A 19,243-nucleotide genomic window follows, 5' to 3' on the forward strand; every position below is an offset into this window, starting at 1 on the left:
TGTCCCAGCCTCAAACAGATGTTGTCTCCAGCCCAGGCAGATGCTAGCTTAAATTCAGACAGATGTCTGCCACCAGAGATACATAAAGATGCTGAGAGGTCTCTAGAAAAATACCATTCCTAAATCTCCCATTGCCTCTTCACCTACTAGCTCAAAGTCAAAGAAGGCCAGGGAACAATCCATAGAAGTCACCAAACTGCATCCATATGCTTCTCCATCCTCCAGCTCCAGGCAGCCACTGCAAAGGAGGCAGAGCCACATAGTGTGGTGGTCACAGAGCCACATGCACCACGGTAGGTATAGGAAACCTGGGCTATGTGTGCAGTGGTAGATGATGGTGATGCTCAGAGCACCTGAGCTAAGTGTAAGGAAGAGGGACACTAGAGGTAAGGACCTCGACCCCCTCACTGTGGGACTGAAGGAGAGTCCTTTGACCTCACCCCCATAGACATACTTTGCTCAGTGACCAAGCAATCTCATTCCTGGGTTATTTGAAAAGACTTGCTACCCCAAAGCTCAAGTACATGAAGTAAGTGTAAAAACGGGGACCCGGAGGCTGGTCCAAGGGAAACAGAGTAGGGAGATGGTCCATCCATCCATCAGCTTAGCCTTAGCTGGATGAAGATCTTCCTTCTCCAAGAGCAACTTGCCCTGGGTAAAAAGAATGTCCCCTGGTGGCCACAGAACTGCCATCAGGAAGTTAGAATTTTTGTGGATCTCCAGATTCACAGTCTGGGGCCAAGGGTGGAAAAGGCTCTACCTGTGGAGGGAGGGAGCCTGACCATTCCATCTGCCTTGAGAGATCTCCGTGGGCAGCTGGCTCATGAATATGTAAATAAAACCACGCCTCTCAGCAGGGGCTGGTTGGGACCTCCCTCAGATCCTTCAAGCCCTCAAGAGCTTTCCCTAGGCTGAACAAGGTATGCTTCCACACGCAAGAAGACATCTCCAAAATGCTATTGTGTCCCCATTAGTACAAATCAAGCCCAAAGACAGTAAAAACAAACAGCACGCGCGCAAGTGTGCGTGTGCGTGTGCATGTGTGTGTGTGTGTGTGTGTGTGCGCGCGCGCGCGCGCGCTCAAGTGCGCGCACGTACACAGGGGCAGTGAGATGGCTCAGATGGTAAAGAAAACTGTGCTAAGTCTGATTATAAGAGTTCAACCCCCGGGGCCTGCAGAATGGAAGGAGAGAACCAACTCCCACAAGTTTTCCTCTTACCTTCCTCCACATGGGCACCATGATGGGTGTGTGTGTGTTCATGCAACATGTAAATTTTAAAATGTAAAATACAGACACATTAATTCATGGAAGCCAACATACTTACAGTCACCATACACAAAAGTCCTGCAAGCCATCAGCTAGCACTGCAAATACTGAAACACAAGGCACCCTCCGCTGTCCAGTTACCCCAAGTGAGCCACCTACCCCAGCCTTCAGCTGAACCACAAAGCCAGTCCCCAACCTCATTCCTCTGAAAATGGGGACAAGGACTTAAACTAGCACTATCTGCCCTCACCTTACCCTGCTGTGGTGATTTTTGCATCCATTCAAGTAAAATTGAGAAGGGAAGGAGGGAGAAAGAAGAAGAGAAGGAAGGTAAAGGGATGAGGAAGGGAGGAAGGGAGACCAAGTCCAGCCTTTCATAGTAATTAATGCCCTCTAAGCACTGACTGACTTGCAGAGCGCATGTTCCACATTACAGAACTATGGGCATGGAAACCAGCTCCGAGACGCCATTCTACGAAAAGAAAAGTACATTCAATAGCAACTAGCCACTCCTGGTTTAAATACTACCGACTAGAAGGACCACCACACACACACACACACACACACACACACACGCCTGTGGGCTGAGGAGGCAGGGAAGGCAGAGGAGCTGCATCCCTCCTTCCCTTCACCAAGCCGAGACTGGAACCCTAAGACTCAGGTCTTAGGGCAGGGGTAGGGGTGGTTGGGCTTTTGATAGAGGAATCTTAGGGTTTCTAGCGCACAGCAACCCCTGGGTTCGATCCTTTACACACATGGCATAAAAAAGTGTGGCGGTGCAATCTCAGCACTCAGGAAGCTGAGGTGGGGATTGGACATCCAAAAAGATTTCAGCCCTGAACAAGCAGGGCAACAAACAGGCCCCAGTGGGCAAGGTCACTCCTGACACCCTTCACCAAGACCTCCGGGTGGGGGATGGGGGAGTGGGGGGTAGGGGGTGGGGGGGAAAGGCAGGTGAGCAAGATGGCTCCGCAAGTCAGAGCACTTGCTCCTGAAAGTTGTTCTCTAACCTTCACATATGTGCGATGGCAGGTACGCACCCATACACAAACTCACCCCGTACACGCAGACAATAATTAGAAATTAAATAATTAATCGGAGGAACAAGCAGTTTCTGCTCCTACAACTCGCCCAGACAGCTAACAGAGAGCAAAACCAAGTCACATGTACCCTTTCCGAGCTTCTACTGGGTGGTAATCTCATCCTGCCTCCTGTCTTTCTTCCTTTCTTTCTTCCTTCCTTTTTTCTTCCTTCCTTCCTTCCTTTCTTTTTTGAAGTCAAAACACTTTATTCAGAGGTTCGGGGAAATGTTGGGGGTCCACACTGTCTGTTGTCCTCCACAGGGCACATCTTAGAGGTCACCCATCGCTGAGTCACCTCTTTAATCACCATCAGAGGTCATCCTGCCCAGTTTCTAAAGGAAGCTATGGAGAGGTCAAAGGCCACAGAGATCAGGATACTGAGACTGGCTCAAGATCCACAGGCCCTGAGCCAAGGCCCAGATGAAAGTCAGGACCCTGACTCCCAGGGGCTGCTGCTCTCTGAGAAGACTAGCAGAGGGAGAGAAGGCAAGCAGGCCGCAATTGCTTCCCAAACCCTAAACCCATGGGTAGGAGGACATCCTAAAACAAGGCTCTTCCATCAGCCCAGCAGGTGAACTCTATCACCCAGTCCTCCCTTTACTCTTCCCAGCATCCCTGATTTGCAAGGGCTCCAGGTGGTGCATCTTGAATCTGCCCCCACACCACAAAGGTTTGCATCTGCGGCTGAGCCTGCCCTCTGCCCTTCCAATCCTCCCCACTAATGGTTAGAAGAAAGCTCAAGGGGCTCAGGGACCTAAGGGGAAAGCAGCCAGATCCAGCTGCCACCAAGAGACACTAAACAGGACTGCATCCCTCCTCCCTGCCCCCCCCGCCCCCACCCCCGCCCCAAACTTGTGCTCATGAGTCACCGCACAAGTTGCCCTATCAGGAACATGGAACCGAACTATAACAGTGTGTGCATCACTGCCAGGGTGCTGCCAGTGACAGCCTTAAGAGTGTAGCTGTGTTCACAAGGCAGCCTCAGTGGAGGTCTATGTCTGTGACCTCAGGCTTTGCAGACTGGAGCTTGCCTAGCTCTGACTCCTCCCTACAGAGCCCTCCCCACACCCACACCCACCCCCCAACAGCCCTGCAGCTCAAAGGCCCCCCACAGCGAGGGCCCCATCTGCTGGAGGCTCAGTGACCTGTGTCAAATGAGCAGGCGCTCGGTCACACTCCAGAGCCTGGAGGAGGCTGGGCACTCTGGGAAAGCGGAGGAGCTCCTGCCTGGGGGCCAGCTGGGTAGGAGCCCCACGGGGAAGCCTGAGACTGGCAGCAGTCTAGCTGGGGAGCTGCCCTGTACAGGCAAGAAGAGGAGAGGGGGGGAGGGAAAAACAACTAAAAAGAAAGAGCTTTCCTATGTCCTTGAGGCTAACATTGAGGAGAGAGCAAGTGGACCAGACTCTGGACAGAGCACAGTCTCTTCCAGCTTTCTGGCCCCTTGTTGAGAACTGGTGGTTCATTCAGGGAGTGGATAAGGGTGCAGGTATGTCTATGAGATGGTAGAACTCTTTGTATCTGCTCAGGTGGGTAAGAGAGTTCATAGATGCCGAAGTGTACCTATTTGTGTGAATAACACTGTGTGCCACTCAGGAATCACTGTTATGCGGATGCTCATCAGACTGAGCACAGGGACCCCAATGGAGGAGTTAGGGGAAGGACTGAAGGAGCTGAAGGGGCCTTAGCTGGCATCAATGGGAGGGGAGGCCCTTGGTCCTGTGAAGAAGTGATGCCCCAGTGTAGAGGAATGCTAGGGCAGTGAGGTGGGAGTAGGTGGGTGGGTGGGAGAGCACTCTCATAGAAGCAGGGGGGTTGCAGAGGGGAAACTGGGAAAGGGGATAACATTTGAAATATAAATAAATAAAATATCCAACTTTTTTATAAAGAAGAAGAAGAAGAAGAAGAAGAAGAAGAAGAAGAAGAAGAAGAAGAAGAAGAATCTGTGTTTGTTTGTGACCCCCAGGGGCCCAGAGGTCTTAGATATTTTAGTGTCAGACAAGGAAGACCCATTTCAGTCTATGTGAGCTTTCTATATCTGACCCTGTTTAGACACATTGCTTTATTTCCCATCAGGCATTGCTTTGTGTAACTGTATGTTTGGTCTACTCATGCAAGATTATATGTCCCTGTGGCAAATTGGTATGTGTGTGTCCCTGTACTGACTTGCATGTCTGTATCTCTATGTTCAGTATGTGTGAGAGTGAACATCTCCTGCCGTGTCCCCACCATTCCGTGTGCACCAGCCAAGTAGCATGTTCACCCCATGGCTGTGCAGTATGGTTAGAAAGAGGACTTCTCCCTGAGACTGCGAAGGAGACGATCCTAGAGCCATGGTTCTCACCCTTCCTAATGCTGCGAGCCTTTGAATCCAGCTCCTCATGTTGTGGTGACCCCTCAATCATAAAAGTATTCTTATTGCTACTTCATAACTGTAATGTTGCTACTGTTAAAAACTGTAATGGAAATATCTGTGTTTTCTGATGGTCTTAGACGACCTCTGTGAAAGGATTATTTGACTCCTAAAGGAGTTGTGACCCACAAGTTGAGAACCACTGTCCTGGAGAGATGAGCCATTGCAGTACAGGTATCTGCCAGGGGCCTATGATGGTCCTCAGTGCCCCCATGCAATCTCCAAGAACAAGAAGGAAACAGATACCAACATCTTCTATGGGAAACTCAATTCCTAGGAAAAGTGGGACTCAACCCATCTCACTGGAGACTCTACAATGCAGAGGGTCTAAAATTTCCAATGCAAAGTTAAGGACTTTACCTTTCCTAGTTCATGCTGCTGCTGATCCCTGGGGCAGCATCTACTATGTACAGGAAAGACACTTAAACGACATTCTACATCACATCCTCAGAGCAATCCTAAGATACAGGCATCACTGTCTCCTCTGTAAGATGGAGAAACCTCAGCTCCGAGAAGCAAGTGATTCACACAGTCTGCTTGCCTATAGGGAGGGGCCTTAGGCTGGGGACCGAGATGCTGAGTAACAACCTAAGAGCTTAGGTACTGCTTTCCTGAGGGTAACTCTCCTCTGTTCAGCACAGACCAGGGAACACAGCTTCCAGGCAGTCCTGACCTGCTCACAAGCATGGCCAAAGATAAGGCTGTAGGCCATCTTTACCCTGAAGGCCAAAACTGCCACTTCTTGCAAACTACAGCAATGGTGGGGGTGGGGGTGGGGGCAGACCGGCATGAGTAAGACTAGCCCTGCTGCATCCTCTGAGGATGATGTCATTAGCTCCCCCAGGAGTTAAGGCACAAGCCAAATGATGGACAGAACAGCACCATGCCTCACTGTTCTTTGAGTGGTAACCTCAAATCTGTACAGTGTAACCTGTCTGCTGCTGTCCAGACATTTCCCATCTTCCAGCAGGATCAGGGTAGATGGATAGACTCTCAGACTGTCAAACGTGGAAGAGGAAAAAAAGTAAATTGGTCCAAACCCCACAGCCCACTGAGGAAAGTTAGTTGCCCACCTAGCAGACTGCAACAACAGAAAAGCGCAAATAAAAGCCCTTTGTGTGTGTGGGGGGGGGGGGGCACTCCCTCTATCTCATACCATTCCCTGTTCACCTTAGGGAAACAGGGATACAATGTGAGCCATGGTCAGTCCCAATTTACAAAAAGGAAAACCAAATTTAGAGTACTTTAACTAGAAAACAAGAGGAAGTTCCAATTTGAGCCCAATCTTCAGAGTAATACAGGCCTGGTTAGGACTGGCATGAGAGACTTCCGCTGTAAGAATTCAAGCCTTGGTCCTACACTTAGGGCTGGGAGAAAACTTAGCCAGGTTCATGGACCAAGAGAACTTGGGCTGCCTCAGGGTGACGGCTTCCTGGGCCAAGATCCAGGCAAACCCAGCATCCCTATCTGGGTTCAGACACATGAATCCATCCTAACTCCAGCAGGTAGAAAGGGACCTAAAATGCCTGATCAGGACTATGGCCAATAGTCAGACAACCTTGGCCTCTTCCATTCTTTCCCTTGAGTGCTAGCAGGTGCTTAACTTGGGACATTCAGGGCTCAGAGGACAGGGTAACTCTTGTCACTGTCAACTCTGTCCCAGCCACTCTTAGATGATCTCCACAGCAGCTGCCTTTAGAGCCCTTCTCTCTCTCTCTCTCTCTCTCTCTCTCTCTCTCTCTCTCTCTCTCTCTCTCTCTCTCTCTCTCTCTCTTGTCTTCAAATACATAGGCTTCATTCTACAGTCCTGAGTGGATTCCTGTCCAGTGAGGTCCTAGCTAGGCCCCCAGCTCGGCACCCAGAAATCTTTGAATCACTTTGAAGCAGATAGGGTCTAGCAGTGTACAGAAGCCCAGCACAGGAATAGGCAGAAGTATGGAGGCACGCAGACTAAGGAAGCACACACCAGCTGCAACTGAGGCCCCCCTCCACTCAGGATCCTTAGGAAGGACACAAAACAAGGACAGGGATGAAGAAGTTGGCCGCATCCCACTGTCCACTTCTCCAACAAGGACACCTCGAACTCGATTCCCTATCAGACAAGTCCGAGTTGACTCCACGGGAGGCTAGACAGCTGCCAGCTGCCAGCCTGCACATTGGATTTCCGAGGTGCCCAACTGCCCTTCCCTAAGTCAGTCCACAAATCCTATTCTGCAAGTTTCCGGCCGTCATAACCCCAGCACAACCAGCGCTGCCGACAGACCACCGGTTCCAGCTGGGAGGAAACAACACGAAAAGGCTACAGCAGCGCAGGACAGGGCCCTAGTGTCCATTCCCCACCCACTGGTGGCGCTTTCTCTGGACCAGTCTCCACCCCGAGGTTCTCTCATCCCAGAACCCTGGAGCCCAACTGGTTCCTGGAGCTTGCATCTCCGCGTACAGGCTCAGCGGCTCGCTGTCCTGGCTCAGCACTGCCCACGCGGTACTCACCTGGCCTCGGTGCCCAGGGAAAGGAAGGAGAGCCGGCGAGAGGCTTGAAGCCCAAGTCGATCCGACTCTGTCCATGCCTGCTGCACTTTCAGGACTGCAGAGGTCCAGCTAGTTGTGGCGCTGAGTCTAGAGGGAGAAGAGGGAAAACCGAGACCTTGGGAGAGCGCGAAGCGACCTGGCAGCCGCAGGAGGCGAGGCCCCGGAGGTGAGCAGCCGCGCGGTACCGAGCGGGGAAGCCACGCAGCCTCGCTCTCGCTGCAGCCCAGACTCGCGGGATCCTGGCCCGCAGGCAGAGGCGCAGCGCAGGGAAGAGTGCGGGGCTGAGTCTCTGCTCGGAACCCGAGCGCCTCCCGGAGCCCGCAATCCCCCGCCCGCCCCAGTGGGATGCAGGCGGAAATTGAGCTTGTGTGGAACGTGGGGACCGACCGGGCTCCGAGTCTCCCGCGCTGCGGTGAGAGCGGGGCCCACGCAGCCGGGACCGGAGGGGGTGCGGTCCCAGTGCCACCCCCGCGCCACTCCCCACGTGGCGGCCGCGCCCCCGGGGCGTGAATGTGTACGCGGGCGGTGGTGGTGGGGGTCATGAATGAAGCCCCAGCGGCCAATCAGCACTGCCGGCGCGCGGGACCCCGGGAGCGAGACCCAATAGCGAGCTCCGGGTTGCAGGCCCCGGCGGCGGGCGGGCACGGGGGGGAGGAGGCCGGGGCCGGGAGGCGGGAGGCGGCTCCGCGGGCAGCCAATGGGCGGCGGGCGGGGTGGGGCTCCGGAGCGCCCAGCGGGTCCCGGCTTTAAGCCGGCGGAGCGCGGCGGCGGGGCCCGCAGACGGAGCGAGGCGGCGGCGGCGGCGGGGCGGCGCAGGGCGCGGGGCGGCATGGCCACCACCGCGCAGTATCTGCCGCGGGGCCCCGGCGGCGGAGCTGGGGGCACGGGGCCGCTCATGCATCCCGATGCCGCCGCGGCGGCGGCAGCGGCGGCGGCGGCCGAGCGGCTGCACGCGGGGGCCGCGTACCGCGAAGTGCAGAAGCTGATGCACCACGAGTGGCTGGGCGCGGGCGCGGGCCACCCCGTGGGCCTAGCGCACCCTCAATGGCTACCCACGGGAGGAGGCGGCGGCGGCGACTGGGCAGGCGGCCCGCACCTGGAACACGGCAAGGCAGGCGGTGGCGGTACCGGCCGAGCTGACGACGGCGGCGGTGGCGGCGGTTTCCACGCCCGCCTGGTGCACCAAGGGGCGGCCCACGCGGGCGCGGCATGGGCACAAGGCGGCACAGCGCACCACTTGGGCCCCGCCATGTCGCCGTCGCCCGGGGCCGGCGGGGGTCACCAGCCCCAGCCGCTCGGGCTGTACGCTCAGGCGGCCTACCCCGGTGGCGGCGGCGGCGGCCTGGCCGGGATGCTGGCGGCGGGAGGCGGCGGCGCGGGACCCGGCCTGCACCACGCACTGCACGAGGACGGCCACGAGGCACAGCTGGAGCCGTCGCCACCACCGCACCTGGGCGCACACGGACACGCACACGGACATGCACACGCGGGCGGCCTGCACGCGGCGGCGGCGCACCTGCACCCGGGCGCGGGCGGTGGTGGCTCGTCGGTGGGCGAGCACTCGGACGAGGATGCGCCCAGCTCCGACGACCTGGAGCAGTTCGCCAAGCAGTTCAAGCAACGACGCATCAAGCTGGGCTTCACCCAGGCCGACGTGGGACTGGCGCTGGGCACCCTCTACGGTAACGTGTTCTCGCAGACCACCATCTGCCGTTTCGAGGCCCTGCAGCTGAGCTTCAAGAACATGTGCAAGCTCAAGCCGCTGCTCAACAAGTGGCTGGAGGAGACCGACTCGTCCAGTGGCAGCCCCACCAACCTGGACAAGATCGCGGCGCAGGGCCGCAAGCGCAAGAAGCGCACGTCCATCGAGGTGGGTGTCAAAGGCGCGCTCGAGAGCCACTTTCTCAAGTGTCCTAAGCCGTCTGCGCACGAGATCACCGGCCTGGCCGACAGCCTGCAACTGGAGAAGGAGGTGGTGCGTGTCTGGTTCTGCAACCGGCGGCAGAAGGAGAAGCGCATGACCCCCGCGGCCGGCGCGGGCCACCCGCCCATGGACGACGTTTATGCGCCTGGGGAGCTGGGGCCTGGCGGGGGCAGCGCGTCGCCACCTTCTGCGCCCCCGCCACCCCCGCCGGCCGCGCTGCACCACCACCACCACCACACACTGCCCGGCTCTGTGCAGTGACCCTGCGGACTGGGTTCCCCGCCGGCGCAGCGGTGCCTCTGGCGCGCAGTCAGCGCGCGCGGCCTGGACTCTTTTTGTTGTTTATTCGGTTTTGCTTTGGATTTTACAAAAAGGAAAAAGAAAAAAAAAAAAAAGCTCAGAAACTTTTAAACAAAACCAAACACCCGGGACCGACCCCTCTCTCCGGCGAGCGGCGAAAGACGGCCGAGAGGCTGTGTCGCCCGAGTCCCGGGAGAGAGCAGCGGAAGATCCAGAATGCGCCAACTCACTCTGGGCGCCCTGTGCCCACTGCCTGCTCCCTATCCCCATCCCCTCGACGACCCCCGCCCCTGCCCCTGGGCTGTTCGGGGCCGGATCCCGGCAGCGGCCTCCCCACAGCGAAAGGTAACGCGGTGCGGGGTTAGGGATTCCCCGGGAGAATGGACGAAGAGAGGAGAGTCCCCAGCAGCTCTCCCGGGCGCGGACTCCCTGTAGCCTGCAGGTCACGGGTGGGGGCTGTCACTTTATTCTTTCCGCGCCTCTTCTCTCGCACCTGGACGCGCCCCACCCCCTCACCTTTTCTCCGGGCTTGGTTTTTTACGGTTTTTATTTATTCGTGGAGCCTCTCGGCTCCTGGGGTCCTTCTAACTCCGCCCGCGCCCTTAATTTAAATCGCTGTATACTGTATTTATCGGGGCCCCAGAGGGGAGGCCGCGAGAGCCGCATCTGTGTATAAAAGCAGGAAATAGCCAAAGCTTTAATCTAGCCTAATTTATTTTCCCTTTCTCTTCCCCTCTCCTCCTTCAAGAACGCAAAACAAAAACAAAAAAAAAACTAACAAAAAAAATTTTTTGAGTGTTCATTTTTCGTTTCGTTTTACCCGAGCCCTCGGCTCGGTTCCTGGCCTAGCAGAGAGGGTCTGCGCTCCCACGCACACCCGGGTGGGAAGGGGCATCTCCACCCGCAAGACCGAGCACGCATCGCGGGCCACTGCTTCCCCGCCGGGCCTTGCCCCTCCTGGCCTTAACGAACGAAACTTGGAAAAGTTGGAACTATTTTTTAACTAGCTGTAGAAATAAACCGTTCCCCCCAAGAACCTTGCGCCTGTTTCCCTACCGCTCCCCCTGCTCTCTTTCCGGCCCCCGTGGGATGCGGGATGCTGGGGGAACCCTGGGGAGAAATTCTCCAAATTTGGGGTGAGGTGGGAACCATGTAAATATGTGAGATATGTACACACTGGCAGGGGGGGGAAGAAACACTTTGTGCTTGGTTTTTATTTTTTTGGTTTTCTGGGTTGTTCTCCCTCCCCATCCTAAAGGGTTTGTATGCCCGACTAAACCGAAAAAAATATTTTAATATGGTTTCCTAATTTCTGACCCATCTCTATTTATTTTCTGGATGTGTTTGGAGCTTCCCCCTTCACCATTTCTTCATCTGTTTGTTAAGGTTTCAGCTTAAATTTTGTTTTTATTTTTTATTATTTTCAGAACAATGTTTTGGTCCATTCTCTTTGTATCTTTATTGCAAAAAATAATAATAATGTAGACTGGGAAGTTCCCTTTATATTTATGTTATAGTAAATATTTTATTACTCACATAAACATGTACCCCAGGGCTGTGTCCTGTTCTCTTTACTGCTAGGGCTGGGCTTGATTTGCAGGAAGCGGTGAGAGTCCCCTGCCTGTTCCTCTCCTGAAGTTCTGGGCTCTGAAAGGAAGGGAAACACCAGCCGCCTTCTCGGTCAGTAACAGGACTGCCTGCCTGTTGCTTGGTCAGCAGTTGGGCACCTGGCCCAGGTACAACAGTCTAGCAAGAATCACATCCTGTTCCCATTGCCTTCAAAGACCAGATCAGGGCCTAGGATAGTAAACCCTTGATAACATGGAACCTGGGGTCAGCCATGAATCAGATGCAAGCTGACACTCTTCTCAGCCAAAGCAGCAGCTCGCCTCTTCCTGGATTACCAGCCTTGTCTCCTGTGCCTGACACCCCAACCCCTAACTTTGATTTCACCTTGTGTCCCATGAACGGGGTCCACGCCAAGTGTCAGAGTTATGGGGCAACTGAAAACCTAGTCAGCGGCTTCCTACCCCAACTGGCTCTCCATCCAAACAAATGGTACCCAAGCCCACCTAGATACATTGGACTTCTGACAAGTTCCGTCTGAGGTCCATTCAGGAGTCCTGCAGAACTAAGTCCACTTGGGAGGGAGGGAGTCTTGCCTATTTGCCTTGGGCAAAGCTAGCTCTGCTTTGCAAACTACCAGTCCCATACACTCTTAGTGGTGGAGGCATGGACTATACTGCAGGAAAGGCTTGGCATAGCTCCTGGGTAGACAACCAAGAAGAGCAGGGAGGGAGAGATGCGTTTGCTGTTGAAAGGGAAAAAACCAACATTCTGAGATGTTCTCAATGCTTCAGTGGCTGCATCCCTCAGAAAGTCTCCATACTGGGGACAGGTCTCAAGTTCAGCTCAAAACCCAAGGTAGCATCCCAGTCAACATAATTTTTTTCCCTTTAAAACATCCCTTCCTGTTTCTTCCATAGCACTGTTCTTTTCCCTTCTCAGGAGAAATACAAAGTTCTTACTCTGTAGAGCAAAGTTGAAGGCACTGTGGGTTCGGCTGGGGAAAAAGTTGTAGCCCCGGCGAAGTGTGTAAAGCCTGCGTGCCTGGGAAGGTTCTCACGTCCAGGTCTTGGGAAGCCCTTGGCTCTAGCTAGTGGACTGGGTGATGCCCAGAGTCAGGTATTCCAGGACCCCCCAAACCTGTGATCTTTAGCTGGGCTGGCACATCAGTATAACATACAAAACTTTGATGCCGTCCCATATTCCTTCCTACCCCCTAGTTCTCCTACCCCTAGATTTGTCCCTGACTTGGGGAATGGGGCCGTCTCAATATGGAAGCAAGTGAAACTTGGCTTTCCAGTCCCTTCCCTGCCAGCCCAGAGCCTCTGCAGGTTTTGAAACTGGGAAACTGGAAAGGCCTTTCACAGGCCTCTTCCCTCCAGTTGACACCAATTGATTGATTGATTTCCTAATTGTCTGCTTAATCTTGTACAAGAGGGTGGGCTTATTATTGAAGCAAGTCAACTCAAAAATAGCAAAACAATGCAGCCCCCCAAGAGCCAGCAGCAGCTGAGGGATAGAACAAAAAGAAAGAGGGGGAGGGAGAAGATCCTGCACTGCAAGGGTTTGGCTTAATGAGATACCAGCCTGGGGTCTCTACCCTGCTTCAGACAACCTAGGAACCCAAAGTCCTAATCCTTTGGCAGAATAGTTGAAGAAAGGCACATCAGTTGTGGGCTTCTGGATTTCTTGTATGTAGGTCTACCCGCCTGTGCCAGAGTTCCTCAGACTTCGGTTTGTCCAGAGGAGTGCATCCTTCCATTGCAAACTTGGGACTTCTGAGGCCATCTCTCACCCTTGACACTCAAAGTTATTTCCTGTAATCACAGAGCAGGTCAGTAGAACTTGACTGGTCGCGCGAGAAAACATACCTGCTGATATTTGTGTATTCTGCTGTGTGTGTGAGGATCCATGACTGGTCCCAGAGCCGCATGGTATGGGGGAATCCATCTTATACTGGGAATCTGATCTAGAGTATTTGCAGGAGTAAGGGCCTCTTAGCGCTGGAAAGGAAGGAAGGAAGGCAAATCCAGAAGGCACCCTGTCTTGAACACCAAGCCCTTCTCCCTCATCTCCTGCCGCAGGTTATACAGGCTTCTGTGCTGCATGGTATGAAGTCCAAGCCATGATCCTTTTGTCCCTAGAATTCAACTTAGTGTCCACAGGTCTACCCGACTCCTAATCATAGCTCCCAACTCGGAGCTACTTGGAAGCTCCTAGACAGGTTCTAGGTCTTCGTAAGAGAAAAAGCAAGTCAATGTGAGCCACCCAGGGCCAATCTTCCTTCCTGAACTTTTCACAGTAGGACTTGAGCCCCAGAATGGAGAGTCACTTAGGCAGAGGGTGGAGTGGGAGGGGTTATCTAGCCCAGCTACCCCCAGAAGTTTAGCCAAGAGGATCTTCCCAGAGTTTAAGGTTAGAGGCAGCTTAGAGACACTTCAGTTCCTCACCCAGCAGTTAGTGTTTCTCAGGTCTCAAGGGCTTCCCTGGTGCCACTCAAGACTCCATGTGGGAGGACTGCCCTCTATTGGTCCCTGAGCTGGGACATGACACCCAGTCGTCAAAATGACCTAATTGTTTCGCATGCCTTCCGCCCAAGTCAAGTTCAAGGTGATGGCTGATGGTAGGCTTTGCTAGCCAGAGCAGAGGCGAGTTCAGGCCCCAAAGGAGGCAATCCTGTTTCACACACAAATGTGCTGGTTTGTGGTCCCTTCCCTTTCCCTCTTCCACCCTGCCCACTCACACAGCCATGCTCAGAAACCCACTACCACATGCTGCCTCTTTTATCTCTCCTACCCACACATATCCCCACCTCTCCTATCACCAGCTGAACAGGTGAGACACAGAGAGAGAGAGAGAGAGAGAGAGAGAGAGAGAGAGAGAGAGAGAGAGAGAGAGAGAGAGAGCCTCACCTACACCACTGTTTGGCCACCCAGACCCAGCTTTCTGGTTGGTACTGAACTCTTGGGAGTCCAGGCACCTGACCCACGTACTGTGTGACTAAACACATTACCATCTGCTGTCACATTTAGCCAGACCCTCTCCTTTCCAGGTTTCTAAGCATTCACCCCACAAACCACTTTCTAAATCCATCCCTGTCCAACCGTCATCGCCCCAGCTCCTCCCAGATCTCTCTGCTCCTTTCCGATAATTAAAGTTAGGCTGTGTGTTTGTATGTATGTGTGATCTTATTTTTTAAACACACACCCCCACACATACATATGCGTGTATATATACAAACACACACAGCAATTAGCTCCAGCCTCCACCATCATGCTAGAACAGTAAAACCTAGTTATGCACAGGTCCCCATGGGCCCCTGTGATGAACCCAGATTCACCTAGTCATGGGCTCCTGATCTCTCTCTCTCTCTCTCTCTTTCTCTCTCTCTCTCTCTCTCTCTCTCTCTCTCTCTCTCACACACACACACACACACACACACACTAGCATTTCATGAAGTAATACCCACTGTATACTACAAGAGTATATAACCAACCCCTTGCTTCCCACCTCTCTTCAGAGAATCTTAATGGACTCTCCTCAAATGACCCAGGGCCCCGGAGCACTGTGCTTATGAACCCTTCCCCTGCCCACCCCATCTCCATCCACACAGCAGTGGACACAGCTCCCTGCTGAGCCTGACCAGGGTGGGTCTGGGTTTTATTAGGCTGCAGAGACAGCACGGAGGCATATGGTCTCGTACACAAGAAATAGTGTTCATGTTAAATCAGACCTCATGCATAACACATGAGCCTGAGCTCACAGTATTTTGGGTGTTCGTCAAAATCAGTGTTCTTTCTTGTAAGGACTCCTGAAAAGAAGGGAAGAGAGTGTTGGCTAATTACACCCACAGCCCGGACCCAGGGATCCCAGAGTGCCCTGGGAGCCTCCTCTGCCCCACGTCACCCACGAGTGGGTCCTGTCCTTCTCTTCCACCCTATCTTCCCACATGGAAAGAGGGCTTGCCTCGGGTTTGTAGCAGGCATAAGGCCCCGTGTTATTTTTATTTCTTTTCTCTCGGCTCTCTGTCCCTGGAGGGTTCTGGGGAATAGCGGTGGCTCCGTTGCTCTCTCACACCCGATTCATTTGCCGTTTTATGAACTCCCGGTTGATTCATCGCCTCCCTAAGTCAATGACTCACTCCTGATGGCTTCTCAGAAATCCTTCTTGAAGGACTCCCGGTTATTCAGCTTTGAGCGGGAGCCTGAGCTGAGGTAGACCTGGACCTCGCACAGTACAGTCCCTGCTCCCTTGGCCTGGAGTCACCCTGCTTGGGTTTTTGCAGAAACCGAGCTGGGGAGGAGGGAGTACTCCGTCCATGCAGAAGCTGGGAGAACCTACCCAAGCATCTCAGCCTGTGGCAAAGCTCCCTTCGGCATTTGTGGATCACCTGCCATCTATCCTCATCAAAGCTCCAAGAAACTTGCCGTGACTGGGGAGGCAGAGCACAGATGTGGGACCTGAACCAGCAACTCACATTTCCATGCCTCAGTTTCCCGGTGTGACGCTAATGGCCGTTCTGTACTGTAGAGTTGTTTTGAGAATTGAGTGGGATAATGCTCACAATACTTAGCATAAAAGATGAATAAATCAAAGTTGTTTTATTCTGAGGCCTGGGCTCAGAAGTTAGCATTCAAGGAAGAACACCATAAGGTGATGTTCCTCTACCTCTGACCAGGGACCCCACTTTTTCCAAGGACACTTTTATATAATATACACCCATCACTCACCTTACACTTTATGTTGAGTGCCTTACACAATATAGCCCCATTTTATAAAAGAGGAAGCTGCAGCCAGGAGAGTGTTAGCTTAGTCAGGGCAACAAGATTAGTAAATGCCAGCAACTGGAATAGAAGCCATTTTATCTGACTCCTGAGCCCCAGTTTGTTTTATGCTAAGGCCAATGGCAAAACAGTAGTCAATGCTGAGTGTTTGTTCAAAGCAAGAAAAGGAAAGCCCCAGAACGCAGGCGTGGAAATCAGGAATCAAGGGTGTTAAGAGCCAGCTAACTGGGTAAAATCTACGGCCCCCTCTCCACTACCCAGAATCAAATAAATCCCAGGAGGCTAAAGAAAGTTGGATAACTTGCCAAGTTAGGAAGATCAGGAAGTCCACCTGTTTGGCCCTCTCCAAGCCTCCACATCACTGAGCAAAAACATTGTAGCCAAGGGTGGAGACCTAACATCTGCCCAGGCATTCAGCCTCATGGTCCTATCCACTAGCCAGAAGTCTTGCAGAAAGTTCCTTAAGTTCTCCATACCTCGGTTTCCTCTTCTGTAAGCCAGGATAACAACAGCATCAGCCCCACACAGAACTGCAGTGAGGACTTGACAGTCGAGAGGGTATATAACACGAACACTCGAAGCCTCCCACATCATGAGTACCATTAAATGTTAGCTGTAAAAAATAATTTTATATGTACAGTGTGTATTAATGCTGAGCTGTTGCAGAAAAAAAAAATGTCAACTACCTCCCCTAACACTCCTGCCTTTCTAAAATGATTTCATTCATAAAACCACTCTAGGATAATTAGGTCTAAAATCCCCATCCCCATTCCACAGGTGAGGACACTGAGGCCCAAGGATGGTAAAGGCCTTTCTCAGAGGGACCCAGAAAATCAACAGGCGCAGTTCTTAAGCCTAGTGCCTAGTTCCAATTTGTGGCAAGCCTGCTTCCCCAGCCATGTCTTCTGAGACTATAATACTAAGCCCTGTGTGGCAAGGCTTTGTACTGGGCTCGCAGAAACAGCACCCAGACAGAGACATTAAACTGAGCCAGAACGAGTGGATAGAGGTTTGCTCAGAAGTCCCTGGACCTGGGCCTGATCCCTGAGACAAGTCCCTTGAACCCTCAGACCATATCCACTCACCCTTCCTGAATCCTGAATCTTTCTGCCTTTCCCACCCTGTTCAGGCCGCTCCTCTAGCAGGCTGTGGCACATTTTTGACCCTAGCACAAAAGATTCAATGCAGGGTTCACGGCCTCTAAACCCGATGGGGTCCCAAACTATGGGATTAAAAGTCTGACTGAAGCCTCCTTCAGGTCTCTGTGAGTGGTTTTACTGCAACCCTAGCCAGAGGTTAAGCAGAGGTTAACCAGCCTCAGACACTTGGGGTCACCAAGTGGATCATTTGTCACCTCGGACCTCAAACTAGGAAATAACCATTCCTCCATTCACTTATCCATCAGTCCGTTCTCCAGCCAGCTACTCCTCCATTCACCGAGCCACCCACCTTTGCATGCAGCCATTCATCCACCTACCCCTACGCTACCTAGTCAGCTACCCGCCCGTCATCTGCCATCCATTCATCCGATCTTCTTGCTTAACGAACATCAAGAAGACTGATGGCCTCTAACCTCCACACTCTTCTAGCTTCGTCTCATTCCCTTCCTGCCCCTCAGCCATATAGGGTAAGTGTTTGAGAAAGCGGTGTCAAAGGTAATGATGAAACCTGTTGTCATATCTATGAAGTTGTGTGAGTCCAAGTGCTGGAACTTTCCACACTCCCCTCCTCTCCCCAGGGCCCCAAAGGAGCTATAGTCGATATAGCCTGTGGCAAAAGTCTAGATGGCCTTAGTTCTCATTTCTTACCCCAGGAATGTCAAGTTCTGGGCTAAATGTAAGGGGTTTCAAAGGTCACTGGGAAGAAGCAGCCTAACAGCATAGCCTCTTTAGAGGCCAGCACTGGACTGCCTTTTTCTATCGAAAATGCCAGGCACCTCTAAACACCAGGGCCCTGCGGGGTGACGTTCTGTTCCTAGCCATGTCAGTACCTGCATGCGTACTTGGAGTAAACCCCTGCCAACCCCATCACCTCAATTCCTACCAGTGCAATATGGGGGTCTTGGCAGTTTTGAGGATGTCGCCTGCCCTCTAGCCTGGGTGGGCCTGCTTCTTTGACAATGGGGCTTCTCTGAGCAGCCCACACAAGAAGAAAGATAGGAGATGACGTGGTTGGTGTTCAGGGCCCTGAGGACTCAGCTCGAGCTGTTCAGCCCCCCTCCCCTGACACAAACAATCCTCAGTTACCTCCCCCTCCTGCTCCCTAGAATCTGGGCACAGCTGGAGCCTGCTATGCCCTAGCCACCCCATGAATCACCGCTCTATGGTCCCCGGGGGAGTGGTCCAGGGAGCATCCTACGCTTGCTCGGGAGGAGTGAGGGCCAGAACTGCAGCCCTCAAGCAGGCAGTGTCCACAGAAACAATGGGGGCCTGTGGCTAACAGGCGGAATGCAGCTATTGTCCTGCCCTGGCCCCCAACCCCAAGGCCCCAGGTCCCCAGGCCAGGCAGCCTGGCGTGGATCAGTGCGTCAGACTCTTTCGTGTACCAGGGCTGGGCACACATGACCTGCTGCTTACCTTCTCTGGGTAGGCAGGAGGGTAGGCTGATGGGCCAGACCCCCACCTCTACAGCCAACCTCACAAAGGATCCTCCTGCACAGAATGAGAAGCGAGATGGGACCCACGGGAGTAAAGGCAACCTACCCATCCCTAGGATGCTTGAGACTAGCAGCTCTGAGACCCAAGCTATACATCACAGTGGGGAGGAGACCACATTAGAATAATGCAGGATTAGAGTGGGGTTGCTATAGCGACGTATTAGGGCAATACATCTAGGGAGCCCCAGCCCCTTGGTGATGTATGGCTCTGCTCAGCTGTGGGGAGCAGGGGGAGGGGACCTGTCCCGCCCCTCCAAGGGAGAGCAGACACCAAACACTCTTCATTGGAGGAGAGCATCTGCGTTAGACACTAAAAATAAGCATCTGAGGACCCCGTCAAGACTGAAAAGTGTACTCTGCCAACTGCCACTGTCCTGCATATTCAACCTGATGTCAACTTCAAATCTCAGCTCTAACCATAGCCTCAGCCTCTGCCTATGTTCCATCCCTAACCCCAGCCCATGAAGTAGCACCAAGCCTCCAGCCCAGCCCCACCAGGCTCCCACATTTGCTTCCTTGCTAAGGACTGGTCCCATACTATCTCCCTGAGTAACTGATGGGACTAGATGTGTGTGTGTGTGTGGCGGCGGCGGGGGGGGGGGGGGGGGGGGGGGGGGGGGGGGGGGGGCGCGGGGAATCAAGGGTCAAAGAAAGGAACAGAGCCAGGCCATAGTGGCCTGTGACTTTAATTCCAGCCTTTACACTTGGAGGCAGAGGCAGGCAG

At 53.5% G+C, this 19,243-nt stretch overlaps 1 protein-coding gene and 1 long non-coding RNA gene across 2 annotated transcripts; one reads left to right on the forward strand and one right to left on the reverse strand.

The window, feature by feature from the left end:
* The first annotated feature begins 8,063 nt into the window (after positions 1-8,063).
* Pou3f1 (POU class 3 homeobox 1) lies at positions 8,064-9,593 on the forward strand. Its single transcript, XM_021161275.1, has one exon. The coding sequence runs from the start codon at positions 8,119-8,121 to the stop codon at positions 9,472-9,474; it is 1,356 nt and encodes a 451-aa protein (XP_021016934.1). The 5' UTR covers positions 8,064-8,118; the 3' UTR covers positions 9,475-9,593.
* Positions 9,594-14,722: 5,129 nt separating this feature from the next.
* LOC110293786 lies at positions 14,723-18,569 on the reverse strand. The gene is made up of 3 exons (XR_002377848.1): positions 18,440-18,569; positions 16,340-16,476; positions 14,723-14,890 (listed from the first exon to the last, which is right to left on the reverse strand). It is a non-coding gene; the product is annotated as an uncharacterized LOC110293786 (long non-coding RNA).
* Positions 18,570-19,243: the final 674 nt, after the last annotated feature.

Source organism: Mus caroli, chromosome 4 (assembly GCF_900094665.2).
Source record: "Mus caroli chromosome 4, CAROLI_EIJ_v1.1, whole genome shotgun sequence".
In the NCBI taxonomy this organism is placed as follows: Eukaryota; Metazoa; Chordata; class Mammalia; order Rodentia; family Muridae; genus Mus; species Mus caroli.